At 39.5% G+C, this 17,627-nt stretch overlaps 2 protein-coding genes across 2 annotated transcripts in view; both read left to right on the top strand.

The window, feature by feature from the left end:
* The window catches only part of ADAMTS19 (ADAM metallopeptidase with thrombospondin type 1 motif 19), a 129,610-nt gene extending 127,017 nt beyond the window's left edge, over positions 1-2,593 (top strand). The window contains 1 exon segment of the mRNA XM_031059062.1: positions 1,352-2,593. Within this exon segment, the coding sequence (XP_030914922.1) occupies positions 1,352-1,503 (152 nt within the window). The 3' untranslated portion in view covers positions 1,504-2,593.
* Positions 2,594-5,036: 2,443 nt separating this feature from the next.
* On the top strand, positions 5,037-17,399 carry MINAR2 (membrane integral NOTCH2 associated receptor 2). Its single transcript, XM_005423603.3, has 4 exons — positions 5,037-5,148; positions 8,067-8,449; positions 16,148-16,393; positions 17,217-17,399. The coding sequence occupies exons 1-4, from the start codon at positions 5,037-5,039 to the stop codon at positions 17,394-17,396; spliced, it is 921 nt and encodes a 306-aa protein (XP_005423660.3). The 3' UTR covers positions 17,397-17,399.
* The last annotated feature ends 228 nt before the right edge of the window (positions 17,400-17,627 follow it).

Here is a 17,627-nt window from a genome sequence, read left to right as displayed (position 1 = left end):
AAACTAGGTTGGAAGAGACTTTCAAGATGATCAAGTCCAATCCATGCCCTAAACACCTTAACTAAACCATGGCACCAAGTGCCATATCCAGTCTGTTTTTTGAGCACATGCAGGGATGGTCACTCCACCACCTCCCTGTGCAGGCCATTCCAGTAATTTATCACTCTTTCTGTACAAAACTTCTTCCTAATATCCAACCTATATTTCCCTTGGTGCAGCTTGAGACTGTGTCCTCTCATTCTGTCAGTTGCTGCCTGGAGAAAGAGACCAACCCCCACCTGACTACAGCTACCTTTCAGGGAGCTGTAGAGAGTGATATGGTCACCCCTGAGTCTCCTTTTCTCCAGGCTAAACAACCCCAGCTCTCTCAGCCATTCCTCACAGGGTTTGTGTTCCCAGCCCCTCACCAGCCTCGTTGCCTCCTCTGGATGCACTCTGGCGTCTCTATGTCCTTCCCAAACTGAGGGCCCAGAACTGGACACAGCAGTCTGGGTGTGGCCTCACCAGGGCCAAGTACGGAGGAAGAATGACCTCCCTGGGCCTGCTGTCCACACTGTCTTCATGGCATGGATTATTTAGGACTGATATTAGTAATCTACAAGTCAATGTCATCCAGCATGGATTCAGAATCCAATCCAGTAGAAACCTTAACATCTCTGAAATACATAATGCAATGCTTCTCTTCAATATACTGATAATTTTGGCCTCCAGTTCCATTCCTATCATGCAGTAGAGAATTGGGGGTAGGGCTAGTGAAAGCTGATGGGGATTGTGCCACCAGCTCTTTAACAAATTTCTCCTCTTTTAGCATAGGAGATTAACTTAAATATGAGATTGACTTCTTTTTTCACTGTTTGTGATGTGTTTTGGACAATATCTTGTTCTTGTGCCCCGTTTTTCACTGGGTTTCCATTTTAATTCAATGTATGTACTACGTACTACATATGCAAGTACTTGATATATATAACTAAATGTGAAGAGTTCCAACTTCAGTAACATGGTCCTTCTGTGATAAGCTGTGTAAAGAGGCTTTCATAAGTGAAACAAGGCAGAAAGATGAGCTCCACTTAGTCATGAGAAGATAGTTGCATGACATTAAACTCATTAAGTTCAATGCAACTTAATCTGATGTGTAAATAAAGCTGGCCTTAAAAATTTTTGATGTTGAATATATTGACAGCAGGAGGACAAGGGGAATTCCTTCTTTTGTAAAATGTCTACATCTATAACCCTTTCTCTTCCCCAGACACACTTCTTATGTCCTTGTCTCTTTTGGTATGTGATTCTTCACTAGTAAAGGCAACAGTAATGTATATTTGATTTTGCTGTTGTTGTTTCACCTTTTTTTCAGCTGCTTTGACATTCAAGTGCCTAGGAGACCAGTGGCCTGTGTACTGCAGAGTGATAAGAGAGAAGAACCTCTGTCAGGACATGAGGTGGTATCAGCGATGCTGTGAGACGTGCAGGGACTTTTATGCGCAAAAAATGCAACAAAAGAGCTGACCTCTGTCAGTCTGGCTGGCTCTCAGCTCCTTGCAATCTTATTATTTATAAACACACACACACCCCCACAAAGGCTTTTTCAGACCAAATATTATCAGATGGCATATAATTTAATCAAATTAATTTATTTTTGCCTGCCAGTCATCCTTAGTGGTTTTGGTTAAACAGCCAACATGTTTTATCTTCTGACATTTTCATAACTAATTTTTATATGAACACTTTTGGATACATTTATCAGAATTTTAAAAAAATAATAACTAGTATTTTAAATGTTTATTTTCAGTAAGATCATCTGTTGCAAAAAAAAAAGTCATGCTATCTTGAATTTATTTTAATTTAGCTGAATAGTTTTGTTGTATATGGAAATAAAGTTCTTTTTAATTTTATTATATTTTTGGCATTTGGAGTCAGATTGAGCTTGTGTTTTTTGCAACAGATGTCAAAAGTGAACAAGCTAACATTATTAAATAGGTTATTACAGAATGTATTGTGAAACTAGTTCATTTGATTTAGAAACATACTGAAGGGGATATTCTACTGTAACTTATGTTATAAGCAAGAAAATTAAAATAGCTAAGTAGAGATTTTGATCATTCTCATGGACACATACTTGAACACAAGTATTAAATCAATGAAACACTGTAGAGATTTACACTGAATCACTGTTGCACTGTTTGAGGTAGTGTAGAGAAATGCAGTCCTAGAACTTGTACCATCCTATGAATCCACGTCTGTAGTGTTTTAACATGTCACTTAATTTTTTAAAGTTTTGAAACAAATCCCCATGTCCCTCTATACCTTTGTGTGTCCTTTTGCAGATTTACAAATGGAAGAGTCCTTTCTCCTGCCACTTGTATGGATTAATCTGTTAAAAATTCTCAGTTCTCTGTTGAAAATTTAGAAAATAGCTTTGTAATACTACTTTAGTTTTATCTTTGACTAATGAAAAAGTCTTTATAAAACTTAAATGTTTTACAGTTTTGTGAAACATTATGAAACAGCTAAGATTTTCCTTATGAGAAAATACTGTACATGATTCACATGATTTTTACGTTTTCAATAAAAAGTAAAGCTCCTTTTGCTATTTGAATTTCTCTTTTTTTGTGTGTCTGGGTCTGGTAGATCAAAACATCAAACCCCACATCGCAGCAGGTACAGCTACAGTACGAGTGCCTCCTGCCTCTTGACTTAGGCACCTCTCTGCGTCTGCAGACAGACATGTCACTCTGTGAGCCTCGGTAATACATACATGGAAAGTTGAGAATAACAAGGTAACATTCTGTGGAGAGGCAGGTATTTATCTCAGGTGAGTCCTGCAACTGCTGAACTTGGCAAGTGAACATCAGTGGGTCTTCTGCCCTCATTTTGTGATGGAAGTGTTTAAGTATGTTCTTAAAATATGTAGGAGAGCAAGGGCAAGACAGCTGGAGAAATAAGCCAAAAAGGCATATTTTCTACTCAGAGCAAAAAGTGAATGCAGCTTTATTTATATGAATGTTGCTTTTCCTTCTCTGCAAAGAGTCTAGTGTGTAGATGTGATGCACAGTTTCCACAGATGGATAACCACAGATAACCACAGACAATAAACTGAGGCCCCCAGTCAGGACTGTGATTCTGTCCAGGAAGAATACTTAGACGCAGTCTTAACTACCATTGAAATCAACATGTGCGTTTCAAATAGCTGTACCATCGAAACCTTTAGTTTGGCATTTTACTGCTCTGCATTTGAAAACTGCAACTCTAATGAGGTGCTAGTGTATGATTTTAAATAAAATACCTTCTGGTTTTGAAAAGTAAAAAAAGAAAGAAAAATAGTGTTGACATCATGGAATGTTATATTTTGTATAACAAAAAAGTTTCAATGCATAGAAAATTCAGTTGCCTTGGGGCATAATTCCTTGAAGTCACAGAAGCACATTTGAAAGTCTAATAGAATTATTGTAGTTGGCAGGAAAAGAAGCAATTTTTATTTTAAGTTTTCTTCATACTTAGCAACAGATCTTGATAATACTCCTGCACTCACTTGAATCACAATTGAAAATCATGCAAAAGAAAAGATGCCTCCAGACTAGGGGCCAGAGGAAAATTTTTATCAGCCAGTGATATCATCTTCACAGTTCTAAATGTTTATCCTCTGCTGATTTTGAATATTTCATTAACAAGAATGTCATCTTAATCACTAAATTTAAGAAGTTTGTTTTAACTCTGGCTGTATCTGTCAAAAACTAATCAGTGACTGCTGCTGAAATCATCCTCCCATCACCTCTATAAGAAGATCATAAAAAGGAAGTACTTTTCATTGGGAGGCAGGGATGGAAAGTTGTGGTTTAAAATTACTTTTTTAAAAAATGTAATGAGTGAAATCAAGATGTTATTAGATGTTATATTCTGATCAGGATGTTATAGTGAAATCAGGATGTTATGGTGCTGATAAGTCTGGTTCTGATTCCTTTAGCATCTGTTGTACAAAACTACTAGTTAAATGTGTGTGAATCATTTTGAAGCAGTTTTGTGTCTAAATAGCAAATATACCTCTGAATTTGAAAGCAAGTTTATTTTACTGCAAATTCATTTTATTGCTTTAGATCCTGTTATCATTCAGAGGAGCAGTACAGACTGAAATACCCTTTTGGTCAGAAAATTATAAGAACATTCTGAAAATGTGCCCAGGCTATGGCTTGAGTGGCAGCGTGCCGTGGAGAGGGCAGGCATGTGCCAGCACAGTTTTCCATAGACCTGGGTGGCAGCAGGCAGCCCTTTCCAGCTGTGTTCAGGCAAACCATAACCTTATAGATTTATGCAGGCATAGGCAGTCCAGAGTTTACTCTTTTCTCTTTTTTTTTTTTTTGGATTTGTTCTTTCTTCTTCAAGGACAATCCCTCTGCATTAATATATTTTCCTTCCAGCCTCATGAATATGTAACATTTCAACAAATGAGTGTCAAATCAATCAAGTTCAGCTAGCATGTAAAGGTGAAATTCACTCTTGGCTCCTAAGGGCTAGAGTAGGCCTCTCTGCTAATTAAATACTACTTAGACCCTACTTTGTCGGATTAAGTGGGACTTAAGTGGTACATAGGGATTGTGCCAGGCTGGTGCACAGCAGGTTTACTTCCTCCTCCCGCTGGTCAGCTAGAGTAGTGACCAAAAGTTACAACAGCTACCACTTCTCATAACTCTCTTAAAGAAATACCTGAATTTTAATAGCATTGTCATTTATTCTGAAGGAAATTGCTGCTTTGTTCTGGGGGAAGTGGGTTACATTTTGGGTTGTTTCAGCTTTTTTCCATTCAGTTTTCATTATCTTCTTTAGTGACAGAAATCCAACCATTTGCATATTCAAAAAATACACTAAAAATAGAAAGCTTGCCTTCGTCATGAGACCAATAGAGGCCCCAAAACCTAACAGATCAATTATAAAATGAAAATTAAAAGCACTCAGAAAGAATTTAAAGATGTTTGTAAAAAAGATGTGCAAACTAATAGAAAGGGAACTTGAAATACGTCCAAAGCAGGAAGCTGAAAGGGGAGACGATGGGACCATCTGATAACACAAGTGTGAAAGGGACACTCAGAAGTGATAAAGTGGCGAAAGAGAAGTTCAGTGAATTACTTGTGTTGGCTTTTCCAGATGAAATGTTGCGGGGTTCCTTATAGCAGAGATGTCAGAGAAACTGGATCAAGGTGAAGGAAATGTACAGGAAAGTAACACCAAATAAATATGTTCAATGCAAACAGTATCTAGGGTTGCAGTCACTTGAGACTATTAGGAGAACACAAGTAGGAAATTGGTATCAGAGCCACTTGCCATGGTGCCCAAGCTGTCATTGCAAAGAGTCAGTCTGCCAGACTGGCAGACTGCTGTATAATTCCTGCCTGTGGAAAAGGCAACCCCTTGAGATACAGATTGCCATAATAGCCAATGAAAAAAATAAGATACCTGAGCACCTGGATAAGCATGTGCTGTTGGGTGAGAGTCAGCATGGCTTCAGTTGTGAATGGAACAAAGAGGATCTGCTGGACACAGAAATCTCTGACAAAGTTCAGCATTACAGGATATTCAAGAAACTGCATTTACACAGGACTACAGGAGCAATCTTTATGGCTTGAAAGGTGATTAAAGGATAGGAAGCAAAATTATCATCTTTCAGGATGGAGAGAAGTCAGCAGTACGGTTCCCTAAGGAGTTAGGGTTTTTGGCATTTTCATCAGTGGCATGAGGAAGAGTAAAAACTGAGTTCTCCGTCTAGGCAGGTGCCATAAAGCCCTTCTGGTTAACTCCTGCTTCAGTTATCGAGAAACAAAAAACTGAGTTATTGGACAAGACATTAACTGAAAAATTTTGATGTAGGTATATGTCAAGTATTATAGCTATATAAATAGCCCAAACCATTCCTATGAGACACTGAATTTGCAACTGGCAGTCACAGAAGTGAAGTTACTAGCCCTGTGAGAGTTACTACTGCTATGACAATAGCGGGAAAAAAAGCACCAGAAACTGATGGATGTTTTCAGAAGGAAAGATATAATTTTTCCCATTTTTGGAACAGGTGTAACCAGAACATGAGCATTGTATTCATTTATGGTTGCTGTATTCTAATGAACAATGTAGTGGAATTACAATGCAACACATTGAAAATAAATTAGCAAGGAGATAGACTAGGTGGCTTACAAGATGAGATCTAAAATGTTGATAATTCAGATTGAAAAGAAAGAGACTGAAATAACTATAGTTTAAACAATCCTGAAGGTGATGGATAAGCTGTATGGGGAGCTCTTCTTAAAACTCTGCAGTACTACAAAAAGGGCATCCTTGATATGGTTAATATGGAAATTAATTTAAAAGACATAAAAGTAAGCAGTTTAGGCAGATGGTCATGAGGTTCTGAATCTCGCTTCTGGTGGAGGTACTCTCAGAAGAATTGAAAAACAGACAATTTTATTGACAATTTATAAATAGATAATAAAAGGCCTGGAAAAGAGACAGTTCAGCACAAAAAATAAGTGTGGCTTCTTAGGGAGTAAAAGAATGAACTGCAGAAAGTAGCAGGGTGTACGCTGACTCCCTAAACAGTATCCCGTTCTTGTCCTTTTCAAAGAAAGTGATAGATCCTGGGATTGGAGAGGTCTGACTTAATAAGATACCTTTTATGTTCTTATGTGTAATGGATTACTGTTGGTATGTAAACTCACACAGACACACACAACATCTTATACTACAGTAGCACAGACAAGCCCTGTGTTTCTAGAGATGCTGGAAAGTCTATGTTTTAAAAGTCATGGTTGCATATACCCATGTATTTTAGAACACAAATTATTACGCTCTTTGTTATTACTGCACAGGGAAAAAGTGAGAACTATGTGTCATGGTAAGTCCAAAACAGCAGCTTCATGGTAATACCTAGGATACACTGGAAGGGTGTATTAGTGTTTCAGGACTTCATTAAACTGGAGAGACATAGTTGTAAATGTAGCACCAGGTTCCCCAAAAGCATGCACATCCACTCAGAAACACAGTCACTACTGTCTCTTTTGTTGCTGCTCAGAGATACTTATTTGAGCATCTACTTGAAAGGTGCCATATTAATAATTTTAAACAGATATGCTTAAAATAGTTTCCAATAATTACATACATCATGCACTTCTTAAGTAAATAACAGATTTTACTTACATGTATATCCAGCTATTAATTTTTACTTTAGTATTTAAAAAATGTTTTCCTATTTTTATTTTGTTTCTATATTTCAGCTATTTTCTGTGTGGTAAATACATTTTTTTGATTCTGTGGTCTAAGTACAGAGCTAAATCTTTTGTGATGCCCTAATTCTCAGCACAAATTTGATTCAAAAAAGGTTTTCCTGGATTTCAAGCAATGACCTTTCAAAAGCTTATCCTCTGTAGCAATTTCATCAAAATGAAACATATCCTAGAAAAACATACATATTTTAAGAAAAGGTTAAAATAAGAATGAGGAAGCTACTTTTGCTAGACATACATAGAGGCCATAATGAGAAGGGAAATTTCATTAGCTGAAAGTCAAAAGGACTTAAGACTCATAAAATGATGATGAAAATATCAAATCTCAGAATAAAATAATAAAAGTGATGGGACTGAGACCATACCATTCAAGTCAGTTACAGTGAATTTTTTCCATGCATTTGAATGGGAGCAGAATCAGTTCCCTGAAAACTTCTGTTATCAATTACTTGAAACAATCTAATATTTCCCAGGGTCAAGAAGAATTTACTGTGAAAGAAATCCTTGACCCTAAAAAAGTGCATGTCATAGCTGTTGTGGTAAATGGTACCAACCCACACAGCACAATGGAGCCTCTTGGTACTGCTGCAGAAAAGGAAGACTTGCTTTGACGGGAAGCTGCTTCTAATTTTCTCGGGGGGAAAAAATGTTACTTTGAAGTATTGTAGGCTTGACATTTTTGGCAGATAACTTGAGGAAGTGCTGGTATGCATTTAAGTGTCTTATGCATCTACTCACTGGTACTCAGTTAGTTTTAATGAGCACGTATGTATCTATCAAAATAGACCTTGAACCTGAAAACTTAAGCCAGGCACTTAGAGAAACTTGTCCTGTCTGCTCTGCCACTTCTAAACAATCTTTTATCATTGGTAGATGATATAAGTGAGCCTGATACCAAACAGGGGTCAGATACAGTTTCAGGAAACTGTCGTATCCTTCTTCACGTCATTAATAATAGAAAGAGCATGCACAGCCAGGAAGCAGAAGCTGGGGCTGTTTTCATTATTACTCTGCAGCATAGAAACATGGACCTCTCCGTTTTGCCAAACAACAACCATCCTGATAAATTCTTGCAACTGGAGGTTAAATCTTTAGTGAAAAACTCTGCCTTTTTACCAGCCAACTGGGTAAAATTCCCAGAAGCAGCTTTACCTGGAGTGCAGCGGTGGCACAACAGGATCTATTTACAGGTAAGGTCTAAAACAGGCTGACACTTTCCTGATTTTTCTACCTTGTTTTAGGGATCAGGAGAAAAATTACAGGATGCTGACAGTTCAGCTGTAGTTCAGCTTCCTGCATCTCTTAATCGTCATCGTTAATATTCTTGTGTATTTTCCCATGGACATCATCAAGGATCAGGCTCCATGAAAAGTGGCTTTCGTCAGGGGGGTCCACTGCCTTTTTTTCAGTGTATTAGGATTTCTATTGCTCTTTGTAACATTTTCATTGCATTTTCCAGAAAGTCTACTGAAGTCAAATACCACTTAATTGTACTAAAGCTGTGCATGAAATATGCTCTCTGAAGTGAGAAAAGCCCCAGATTTAAAACTGAAAGTGAAGTTATATCCCTTAAATTTGATGAAAAGGCACATTAGAGGGACATTAGAGATACCTGCTACAAGCGTATATATCTACATAGCTCACCATAACTTCCTTTTTATTTTTCTTATTTTTTTCCCTCATTCAACTTTGGCCTTCCTGGTATACAGAAAGACAACTGTTGAAAGTGTGAAACATGCTGACTGCATTAATCCAGGTTGTTATACAGAGGTAGCAGCAGTTTCTTGGTAAAAATGTAAATGTGCACTGCCTAGCAGAGGCCCTGGAGCTGGCGGAGGAGAAGTTCATGTCTGGATCAGCAGCAGTACAGCTGCATCAGCTCACACCCCTCTGGGCCCCACTTGCTGCTCCACAGTGCTCCTTCCCTGCTGCCCTGGGAGCCCCTCGCCTTTCCCCACCCCTAGCATGAGCAAAGCTCCAAGGTCTGGTTCTTGTCAAGGGATGGAGACATACATAAGTGGTTGGGGGTGAGGGGAGTGATGGAGAAGGGTCTACATTCTCAGGATCCTTAGTGTGGGGATCTGATTCCCCAGGGAAATGAGGAGTAAGAGCCAAAAAAGCTTGAACCTGGGGGAAGGGAGGAGAGCGATGCTGAAAGTGTCCCACAGCTACTTCTTGTTGCGCTTCTCCCTTTTCTGACATTTCTCCCCATAAGCTCTCTAAATCCCTTTGCTCCCTCTCAGAGTCCATTCCAGTCTTCCAACTGCAAAAGTCCTCCCCCCGTGATACCTGCTTCCATCCTCCCCTCGTTATGCCCTCTTCCATGCTCCCCCTTTACCTCCCCTAGCTTCATCCTTGCCCCAGACACTCTTCCCTCTGCCTACTCCACCGCCTCCAGCCGCTCAGTTCGTGTTGTACAATCTTTGCTGGCGGGCCCCCCCAGAGGCAATGCTGGCCTCACCCCCTCCCCCCATCCAGGCCCCTCTTTTATGCAGGAGGGAGGCAGCCACACACAAAGCCTCCGCAGCAGCAGGGATCCTTCTCCCCATTGTTGTCAATCAGGACGCGCTGTCACTGAGCCAGCGCTGCAGAGCTGCAGGAGGATTAAAAATGTGTAGGGAGCCCCGTGCTTTTTGACTTGTGCTCTGCTTTTTTGCCACCAGCGAGAAGGTTTTCCTGGAACTCTGTGTCCCAGCCCGGGATGGCTGTTACAAAGGAAATGTCTGTACTCACCATGACTCCAAAAATGGAGTTTGCAAAGTGGTATATTTTATAAGTGTTAAACCTAGGATACAATTGAAACTTTTTAGTGTAGTCATTAGAGAATTCAAACTGTTCAGATAAAATTCATTGTGCCATTCTCTCTCCCTTAGGAGTTTGCCTTCTTTTTCTCCTTTTGCTGACAATCAAATAAAGGGAAAAGTACTGATGAGTTCCAGACATTAGAAGAAACACGATGGCACAGTGGAGAACTAATGGTGCAGGAATAACATATTTCACTTTAAGATGAGAGAGATAATGGGGTTAAGGGTTAGTTAATTCAGAAATGGAAAAAGTGGGGATGGGAGGAGGAGAGAGAGAATTAATTTCAGAATGTGTGAATGATCTAAAGACTCCTAAAGTCATTAAACCTTGAGAGTAGCCTAAATCCCCTCTTTAGAAGTTAATATTCTCTGAAGAAACTAATGCTACTCAGGTCTCTCTATGCAAAGTGACTGCTCAGTGGTATGTTTGTGGTCTCTTCCAAACTTTTATTATGCGATCACTTAAATTCAAAAGCAGTGAAGTGCTAACGTGTTTTCTCCACCTTTAGGTTTTAAAATTTGTTTCCTTTATAAAAAGTAGCTTCATGTAATGACAGAAAACTGCTGGTCTTTCTCCTCACTTTCCTCTTTGGTATCAGGCAAACTGAACAGCTTCTCTGCTTAGCATGTACTTTCATCGTCTACTTTGACTAAAACAAACCATAAAGCAGTCCAGGAATTTTGGCCTTTCCTTGTGAAAAGCAGCATAAAAAGCACAGACTTTCTCCAGCAAATGTATCACTGCTGACCACATTCTGCTCACCCTGACAATTTCCAGTCCTGCTGGACTCTCTGCCCCACAATGCGTTTTAATGCCCACCACACACCAGATGATTAATCCTCCATATCTGTTTCTCATGCATGTCTCCCCTGTAGTCAACCTGGTAGTTTTCTGCAATTCTCAGACTTCTCTTTCTTGTTTATATTTCCCCCCTATTTTTGGAAGACAGCAGAGAGCATTCAGTCTTAGCAGCATGCTGCTTCTTGGCATGGTTTTTTTTGGCCTTACATATGAATTAATGCCTGTGTCCTGTTCTTGCTTGTTTCTCAGTATACCAGGACAAGAGGGTTTTTAAAAATCTGTAAGTTAGGTGCCGGGTTAGAATCACTTCTTTGTCCCCTGGCTCATACATGCATTACATATTTCCACTCTCTCCCTTATTCTTCCCTAGACATCTGCAACTGGCCACAATAAGAGCCAGCTGCAAGGTTTGCAGGAGTTTTGGTCTGAGACTGTACAAAAGTTTTTATATAATGGTCTCACAGCCCTGCAGAGCTGCATTGCCAATGACAGATAAAACAGCTTTTTAAACTAAACATTTCGTTACAAGAAGTAGTCTCAATAATGCACAATTTAAATAGTCCATATGAATATTCACTTCTGTCTAAATATTCCTGTCACTTTGGCTGAAGTGTTTGTAACCATCTACTGCTCTCTTTCCTGCCCATGTCTGGTGGCTTTTCACTTTTGCAGTACCTGAGGCTGCCTTAATGTCTCTGACAAAGAATCCAGATCCCCTTCATTTCCTTCCTTGAGAAAAGTTTCTTGTTTAGAATCATAGAAAGGTTTGAGTTGGAAGGGACCTCACAGGTCATGTAGTGCCAACTCCTCTGCCATATGCAGAGATGTCTTCCCCTTGAGCAGGTGTCTTCAAAGCTCCAGTCAGGCTGGCTTTGAACACTGTCAGGGATGGGGCATTCACAACTTCTCTGCGCAACCTGTTCAAGTGTCTCACCATCCTCACAAGTATGTCATCCTTATAGCTAATCTAAACCAGTCCTCTTTCAGTTTAAAGCCATTTCCCTTGTCCTATTTCTGTAAAAATTCTCTCTTCAGCTCTCTTGTCAGACATCTGTATGTACTAGAAGGGTATTACATGGTCTCCCTATAGCCTTCTCTTCCCCAGGCTGAACAACCCCAGCTCGCACAAATAGGAGAGGTGTTTCAACCCTCTGATCATTACAGCCTTGTCTGGACCTGCTCAGGCTTCTCAGGAACCCTTGATGTGAGCTGTCTGCCCTACTGTCTTTCTTATCTCCTTATGCCGCTTTAGTTAATCCTTACCTTCCCGACTGCTTTTCCATCGCATCTCCTACCAGATGTGACTTGTTGAACAAAGCTCTCAAGTGCTAATATTCTTCATAACAAAAGAGCTTTTAATTTTCCAAATGTCTAGCAATACCTATACAGTTGATCCACCTACCACAGGGATTCTCAGCTATACCCTAGAAGTTGTTTGCCTTCAAAATACACCTCTACATCAGGAAAACGTCCTTATGAGTGCAGGGAGGGTCCTCCACTATCTGTTACAAGGTTTTTGCACAACAGAGGGTTATATTATTAGATGAACTACTGTCAAATGTAATGACCACCCTTCTAGTCACTTTCATTAGGATTGCGAAGGCTGTTATGAAACAAATCCCCTAGTATTTGGCGGCTGTAAGTTTCTGTAGGATTGCCTTGGTTAAAACTTCTAGTTGTAGCTGCCCATCAACAGCATTTCTTACTTTCTCTGAGCATCATTGCCAACATCAAGTGGAAACTGGGGCTGGCCATGGGAACAGAGAAACTGGTTCTGTCTGGAGGGAAAGGAAGGAAAGACTTGAGTTCCAGGAAGTATATTTCCTTAATTTTTTATCTGTCTCATTGTTCTCTTCTTTCAGGTAGATGGGCTTGAAACCAAGGTCTAGCCTTAACTGTTGATGTCCTGGGTTTGGTGGGTGATACCTCATATCACAGGCTGAGAAAATATTGGTTTGTCTCTTGGGTTGTTCAGTGCTATTAACAACAATAGAAGTGGGAACAGAAGGATGAAGTCAAGATAAAAATGAGATAAAAATGTTTCCCAGTATTAAAGACTAAATTATAATTTTAGTTATTTGTATTGTAAGGTATGCATAATTTGCATTATAAAATAATCAGCAAGAGAAAAACATGTTGACTCAATAATGGAACTAACATCAACCCTCTATAGATCTCTGGGTTTTTCACAGAGTACTAGTACCTGTATGTGACAGCTCTCTGGGCCTGTCAAAGAGGAACATACTTTTCTCAGTGAAAAATGAGTTATTAACCAGTTACGAGTGTTATTGTTCATGGGCTATATGTAGATCAACACAGTTATATGTTTGCAGAGCTGAGCATTTTTCATCTTGTTAGATAAGTATTTCACAAGCAGATTCCATCTAAAATTTTCAGTGTTCTCCATAACTACTGCTTCTTTGAGTATTCACTGTCCATTCCTTCCATTCGGTGAATAATAACATAAATTGCCTTTGATTTGTTCTGTTCCAGCCTCATTCACACTGTCTTTCTATATTCAGTGTATATAGTATTAATTTTGTAATGGATATTGATACCTAAATTTACAATACTTCTCTCTTTCTTTGCTGCATGAGTCAGAATCCATGGCAAAGGCTGGGATGTGTTTTGAACCTTAAAAGAAAACATTTAAAAGTAGCTTTTGCCACAATTAATGCTAGCAAGCATATTTTGATTATCTAGTCTTAAGTTTCTCTGCTTCTTGAAGTGCATATGTTTAATGCAATATTTTTCATATTTCTTTGTATGACATCTTAGTCTTAAAAATTTTGGGGTTTGCATGTGATTTCAGCTTCTGCCCTTACTTTTCCCTAACTAGTCTGTAAGACATACCTACCACAGAAATTTTACAACCAAACATCTGCTATACTCAAGTACATTCTCCCAATTAGCTTGTCACTTCAATGTCTGTTCTCTAAAATTTCTGCAAATTATATCCCACCCCAAATTCTCATCCAGCTCTCATGATAAAACCTGGTTGCCCCTCCCAATCTATCCCCTCTCTGTATCTACTCCAAGCCACCACACTCTCCTCATGCCCATGAAAGGAGTAGGGGAAAAAAGTTTTGCTACAAAGCACTGTTTTTATGAACAAATTTTTGCATCATGCCATCTACTCCTAGTTTTGGAGAATTTTATGGAAAACAGCTTTAAAAATTACTGTCAAGTCACATTCTTTTCACAACATTTTAGCCTAGGGAGACCAATCAACCCCTGGTGAGACAGTTCATGTTCTTCAACAGAATGTTCTCCAAGTTCAACTATTTAGCAAGCCTGAGGGAAGAGTCATTAAGGTCAATGACAAATCTTAAATAAGAAATAAAGTAAATAAAATAAAATGCAGTCAGAAAGAAAAGGCAGTTCAAAACACCAGCTCAGCTGAAATCTGGCCAGTACAGCCCAGAGGGCTTCAGTGCCAGCTGTAACTGCAATGCAGAGAGTAATATTATCAGGGGATGTGTGGAGGCTAAGGAACAACATGTGGAAATTATGAACTAACAGAGGGATGGGAGGTCACTGAGGATCCACCCGCCTACTAATGGCAATTATTGATGGGAAACATGCTTAGTCACTGCTGCAGGATTTCATGATAGGAATGCCAGCATGATGCTTCCTCCTAGAGTTTCTTAGACAAAGTTTGTTGTTTTCTCTTCTCCTCCTCCACTTTCTGAGAGAAATCAGTCCTTATGCTTCCTTCCACACCTGCCCGCCTCAGACTAATGTATATGAATCTATACATGCACACATGACACTGCAGTCATGAAGTAGGTGATGGCACACAGGAGCTGATTTCCATTGAAAATGGATCCACCAGCCCACAAAGTGGGCAGAAAATTACCCAAGCAGAAGAAGCCTACAGTTTGCTATCATCTTAGGGACCTTCACTGACTTGATGAGGTGTCCAAGCAGTTCCCAAAGCCAGTGTGGAAGAGGTCAGATGCCCTGAGTTCTGACCGGAAAGGTGGAAGGAGAAGCAGGACATTCCCCTAGCCCTTTTGCAGCTGAAGTCCATCCAGCCTGGGGTACCTTAATGTCTGGAGATCTCAGTAAAAGTGAAAAATTCAGGGAAAGTCATCCTTACATGAAAGTAGGTTTCTCAGGACCCACCTTCTTCATTGGCTGTTTACTATGTGCACTTTACCTTATGGGCACCATGCAGCAGGTGCTGCCCACACCCTTGTGATTTCTGAGAGCAGGAGAGAGGTGGGGGGATTGCCCCCTCCCAGCATACCTCACACAGGACCATTGGGTCAGGCCAAGGCTCCCCTTGACTCAACGAAGTTCCTAAGGATAAAAGTACTTGTGAGGAGGGATGAATATGCTCTTTGTTGGTTCTAAAATCCTAAGAAATGGGAGAGGTGTTAGTGTAAGACAAAGGCTTTGCAAAAAAGCAGGTCTCTTAGGTAGCTGACACACTGTGGTACCATAGATCAGTACCAGGTTAATTGAAAGTCTTAGGGGCAGAAGGTTGGGACAAATCTTGAATAGCTTGGACTAGAGAGTCTGATTGCATTCCTCCCGGCAATTACAGATTGAAAAGCATCGTAACTACTATTTTACAGAACCGTAAAGGGGCCCTTAATGCTGTTTTAAGAGTCAGCTTGTGATTTCTCAAAAAATATGATCCCACTAGGGCTGTTATTCTTCTTCCTCCCTTGACACCCACATGTTCTAAAAGGTCTTATTTAACAGCTTTTGTTATTGGGAGAGTGCTCAGAAATTTAATTACCTCAGTTGAATGAAGAGCCTTTTTGACATCCTGATGCTCTTGATCTAGCATTCAAGAGTGTGAACAGAACTGTGTAACTGTGTCACACCTCTGCTATCAGAGATGCATTTCCAGTTGAGGTTTTCACTTACACACCATTGCCCCTGTGATCATTTTGCTTTTTCCTTACATCTTTGCTCCTGCATCACACATCCATGGCTTCCACCAGAACTATAATTTTCTACTGCAGCTCTCCATAACGCTGTTTCACTAAAGCAGAGGTCTTCTTCCAGCATGCATTGTAATGTCAGTTCACATTTGCAAAAGAACTTAATGTTCAGATTGTACCCACCTGCTTTCCCCAGAAGGAAGAAATCTGTCCAGAGTGAGCAGTCAGGCTCCCTTGCTGTAGAAGTTTGCCAGAAGGGAAAAATGGTTGCATGTTCGGTTTTAAAATGATTCTGTTACATTACAAATGATAATTCTGGAAGGGGGCCTGTATTGTAGGTAATGCAAATGAAAGCCAGGTTCTGATGTAACTTGTGTCTTGCAGAGAGAAAAGACAACTGTCACTGAGCTGCCAGGCTTAGACTTGAACAGGGTCAGTCAAGAAATAATAGACAAATCGCTGGGGAAACACATTACTCCTATCACCCTGAAATCCACAATCAAGAGCAACCCACTGTACAGTGATATCCATGTGGATGATGACTGGGAGGAGAAGAAAAAGACCCCTTCCTGGACTGTGCAAGACTATGACAGACAGTCACTGCACTCTAACTTGGCCAGCCACATAAAGGTAATTGGCTGCTGTGCTGAGTTTGAGCAAGTGAATTGCTATGAGCTGTGTGATGCATGCATAAACCACTGTGCAGCCCTCTTGATCTTTAGGTGGGATTACAGAAGTAAATATGGACGTATTTTCTGGTACAGACATGACACTAACATGAGTGTGATCAGGAAAGAAGTCTACATATCTAGTGAAATTCCAGGAATTTAAATTTTATAGTACATGACATCTGATGAGAGAAACTCCTAAACCACAATGCTGTACAAATCAGCTGCCCTGTTTACATAGGGAGGAGCTACAAATGTGGCACTTAAATACTATATTGTCACTTTATAACTGTTTGTAGCAAAATTCTGTTATCAAATTACATCTGTTTTTCTCAGCCTCATCCACACTATACAGGATCCTGCCTCCCTGTGAGTTGGCACAAATCAGTTCTAGAATTACTTTTGTTTTTGTTTTGTTTTGTTTTGGGGTTTTTTTGCTGTTCCATTTTTTGGAAAAGGGAGTCAGAACTGTGTTTATACAGCATGACATCTTTTCTTGAGAAGACAGCATGGTTTGTTCTGGGTTTTTAAACACATTTCAATGGCTGGTGTCCTACTTTTGGTTCCTGGATGAAAAGTATGGTTTTAATTTTCCCCAGTGGAACATTTGCAGCATCTGGAAAGTAGCACAACCTAAATTCAAGTGAAAGTGTCTTGCATATGTGTTGTGATATCTTAAGTTCATTAATCAGCGTCTGATGATAGCCAAAATACTTCTGGGTATGTTCTAATGACTTTGTGTGTAAAAGAGAGAAACTGATTTCATTTTGTGATCTTTCTTCTAGGAAAATCCTAATGATCTACAGTTCTGGATGGGGGATATTTATACTCCTGGGTATGATACCTTGTTAAAAAAGAAGGAGCAAGAAAGAAAACATTCAAAATATTGCCGAATCGTTCTGCTCATGATACTAGCCATTTGCATTCTAATTACTGTAATCACACTTAGTATTTTACTTACTTAACTTAGCCAAATGATGATGATTTTTTTTTTTCAATAAATATTTTTATTAAACTATTTCCTTCTCTGGTTTTATTTGAATTCCATTTTTTTTGTCACAAACACAATTCATTTGAAGTAACTTCTTCAAAATATTCCTGTACAGCACAGGGAATTGACCCTCAAAAGAGACAAATACTCTGTGCATGGCTGAATATCTCCTTACAGGTATAATTTAAAAAGAAAACTATATTCT

This window comes from Geospiza fortis, unplaced genomic scaffold (assembly GCF_000277835.1).
Source record: "Geospiza fortis unplaced genomic scaffold, GeoFor_1.0 scaffold167, whole genome shotgun sequence".
Lineage (NCBI taxonomy): Eukaryota > Metazoa > Chordata > Aves > Passeriformes > Thraupidae > Geospiza > Geospiza fortis.
This window is presented reverse-complemented; position numbering and strand designations above follow the sequence as displayed.

Excerpts from the sequence above, each read along its gene's own strand:
- MINAR2 (XM_005423603.3), top strand. The coding sequence starts at position 5,037 with ATGGGACCATCTGATAACACAAGTGTGAAAGGGACACTCAGAAGTGAT. Across the intron at positions 5,149-8,066 it reads TCCAGATGAAATGTTGCGGG|CCAGGCACTTAGAGAAACTT; the intron begins GTTCCTTATAGC and ends TGAAAACTTAAG. Across the intron at positions 8,450-16,147 it reads ACAACAGGATCTATTTACAG|AGAGAAAAGACAACTGTCAC; the intron begins GTAAGGTCTAAA and ends TGTGTCTTGCAG.